The sequence below is a fragment of the Cyprinodon variegatus genome, unplaced genomic scaffold, assembly GCF_000732505.1.
Source record: "Cyprinodon variegatus isolate N-32 unplaced genomic scaffold, C_variegatus-1.0 Scaffold190, whole genome shotgun sequence".
NCBI lineage: Eukaryota > Metazoa > Chordata > Actinopteri > Cyprinodontiformes > Cyprinodontidae > Cyprinodon > Cyprinodon variegatus.
The window spans coordinates 182,413-185,480 of NW_015150643.1; the positions used below are offsets into that span (position 1 = coordinate 182,413).

At 36.7% G+C, this 3,068-nt stretch overlaps 1 protein-coding gene across 3 annotated transcripts in view; it reads right to left on the bottom strand.

Moving 5' to 3' along the window:
• Positions 1 to 1,038: 1,038 nt before the first annotated feature.
• ilf3 (interleukin enhancer binding factor 3) overlaps positions 1,039 to 3,068 on the bottom strand; it is a 19,249-nt gene continuing 17,219 nt past the window's right edge. For 2 of the 3 annotated variants that reach the window (XM_015379366.1, XM_015379367.1), the window contains exon 18: positions 1,039 to 1,838. In XM_015379366.1, coding sequence (XP_015234852.1) covers positions 1,711 to 1,838 — 128 coding nt within the window. In that variant the 3' untranslated portion in view covers positions 1,039 to 1,710. The remainder of the gene's footprint in view (positions 1,839 to 3,068) is intronic. The other variant, XM_015379368.1, reaches the window with a different exon arrangement.

A 3,068-nucleotide genomic window follows, 5' to 3' on the forward strand; every position in this document is an offset into this window, starting at 1 on the left:
ACACTGACAGAATCTATGGATGGAAGGCTTTAGAGCGCCATGGGGAAGAAAGGTGGCTATATTGGTCACTGATTTGTTTTCGAATGTCGCAAATGAATTTTGAGCTGTTATATTGGTTTACCTGATGAAAATAAACAAGTGAGATGGATATAGTTGTTTTTTTTACTATGTTGCGTAATAATTCTGCACAGTAATATATTTACCTCCACACACAGACATCCTCATAAAATGGCCAAAATATGAAACTTTGATATTAAAGAGTCTTTTGGGTTGATTGAGAACACAATTGTGGCCCAATAATAAAAATAATCTTCAAAAATACAACTTGCCTAATAATTCTGTACACAGTTTATTAGCAGGAAGTTAAGACTACCAACATTAGCAAACAGGTTAGAGGGGAAGATGTTCCACACGCTGTTTGGACAATTAAGGAACCTTTAATCCAGTTCATTTTTATAGCTTGATTAAGTGAAGTAAAAGTAAGAACATTCAGACCTCCTTTAGCTCCTCCTTTAGCTAAGGGCTTTGAGAGAACAGAAATTTTTTACTTTATCCGGTTTGATCTTCCAGATGAATTTGATCAAGTTGGGAACATTTACACAGGAAGAAAAAATAAATTAGCTGCTTTGATTAACCCTCTGGCTTTTACACCTTTTATCCTTCCACAACTATTTCTAAATTTTTCAGTTTTTCATGCAGGCAAAACATGATATCACATTAAGTTGTAAAGTCCAAAAATATTTTAGGTTTTAAAATAATTAAGCTCCACATATAATTAAATTCTACTATTAAAAAAAGAGCCTATAGTACGTAAATAAGATTGGATTATATAAGCAAAATACTTTAGATCTACTCTTAATACAACCAGCTCATTATTCCTATAGTTTTTCATATTATCAAACTGAACTGAAACCTTATTAGAGGATAATTTACTCTGACTTATTAGGGAAACCAAATGTTTAACCTCTACTATAATTAGCCTAACAGCTTATTGTTTTATGCTCATAAACGATAAAAATGCAAGAATACAACTGTTAATTCAAAATAAAAAGTATTTTTTTTAATACAAACACTCTGTTACACATTAACAGGAGTAAACCCCACCCAATTTAAAAGCTACATTGAGCAGAGATGTGGTTTCAACAGCAGAATTAATGTTCCAGTTATAAATCAGATGGTGAAACCACCACGTCACATCAGGTAAAGAACAGAAAACGGCCACAGAGCACAACCACTGCTGGGAAGAAAGACAAAAAAAAGAAAAAGATCTCTGGGTACATATTAAAGCTACCAAAACAATGGAGCAACAAAATCAAAACATTGGTTAAACTACTTTTTTTTTTTTTTTTACTTGAAGTTGTCTCCGATTCTTCCAGCCATTTAAACTAAAATAAAAAGAAACTGAAGTCTGGACTTAAAAATAGGTGCATCACATCCATTTTCATATGTAGTGGCAAAAACCAAGAGCAAAAGCTTACAAAAATAAATACAAAACGAAAACAGATCATACCATTGAAACAGACCACTAATTTAAAAAGTCCACAAATCTCAAAAAGTGTGCCAACATGTGCTACATCTAAATCTGAAAGCACATAGGAAGCAAACATGGAGAAGGCAAAGAGCAGAGGCAGGCCGTCCGTCACTCTCTGTGGAAAAGGTTTGGAGACACGGATGCAGGGTGTCACTGGTTCAGACATGAGCGCTAACAGCTTATCTATACTGGTAGTTCATGTTGCCGTCGCCTCGGCCGAAGCCCGGGGTGTGGTACTGGCTGTGGTTGGGGCCGAAGCCCTGGTTGGCCGCTCCCTGTCCGCTGTAACTGGGAGGGGAGCTGAAGCCTGGAAGCAGAGGAGACGTGAAAAATTAGCAAAATAATAAATAAATGAGATCTATGAATCCGGAGGACAAGTTTGGATGGATTAGAGCTGCGTCATTTAATCAATCTTGGTTCCACTTTAAATATGTGTACTCAAGCTGTATGACATTTCTCCAGAATTCCCTCTGGTTGCATAGTTTTAATTAGCTAAAATTACAGCATACTATTGCTGTTTCATTAGAAATATATGTTTTATGTTTTGTTCATTTTGTCAGTAAATAAAGCTCTGTGTGCGTTTCTATAACAACGATATAAGTACGATACTGTTCATATGGGCAAGGGACTAAACAAGGAAGTGATGCAGCTAAACCAGTTAACACCTCCCAGTGAAAACAATGAAAACTCTAAGATCCAGTGTCAACATGCTTTTTTTTTTTTCAAAGCTATAAAAACTAGAGTGAGATTTGTGAGCAATTTACTGTATAAGTGCATCTCTGTTCTAACTGAATGAAATTAAACCAACCTAGAAAGTTTAAACCAAAATACAAAGATCAATGTCAGAAACTGATGACTGATGGTTGGATCCAAGATGGCTGGATGAATGTTTTGTTGGCTGAAGGATGACAGTGTTGTTCTCGTCAACAATGAGGATGACGAAATTATTTCATTGACGCTCCTTTTTTTTCCATGGAGATAATGAAAACTGACAAGCTAAACATGGATCTTAGATGACTGAAACATGACTAGTCATGGGTTTAAGTTTTAGTCAGTTTTAGTTGTTTTATCCTGCCGTCCTCCTGCTGCGCAGCGTTCCACATGCTGCAGAAGCACAGATGGATCATGGCAGCAGTGGCAGAGGGAGAAAATAACCTGCAATGGCCTGGTACTGCGCCCTCAACTCTGACAAACTCTGCTGATCTTCCCGCTGTGCAGAAAAGCGTCTTTGCGCGGCTTAGCTCTGTCGCTTCACGCCTCTAATGGTTCGCTCTCAGCAGTATGGCTCTTCCTGCTCTCGCTACTTAATAAACTACGTGGCTGATCGTCCTCTGCCAAGCGTAAAAAATCTCTTATCAAGATTTTTTTTCTTCCAGCTCACAAGAGAATTTCTACCAAAAGAAATCCTTAAAGGATGTCCAAAAAAATATTTCATTGCATACCATTAAGTTTTGGATAAAGCGCCAGAGAAAGAGGCAGATAAATCTTTGAATATTTCTCTTCTATTGTTCTTGTTTCTATTTAAATATGAAGTAAA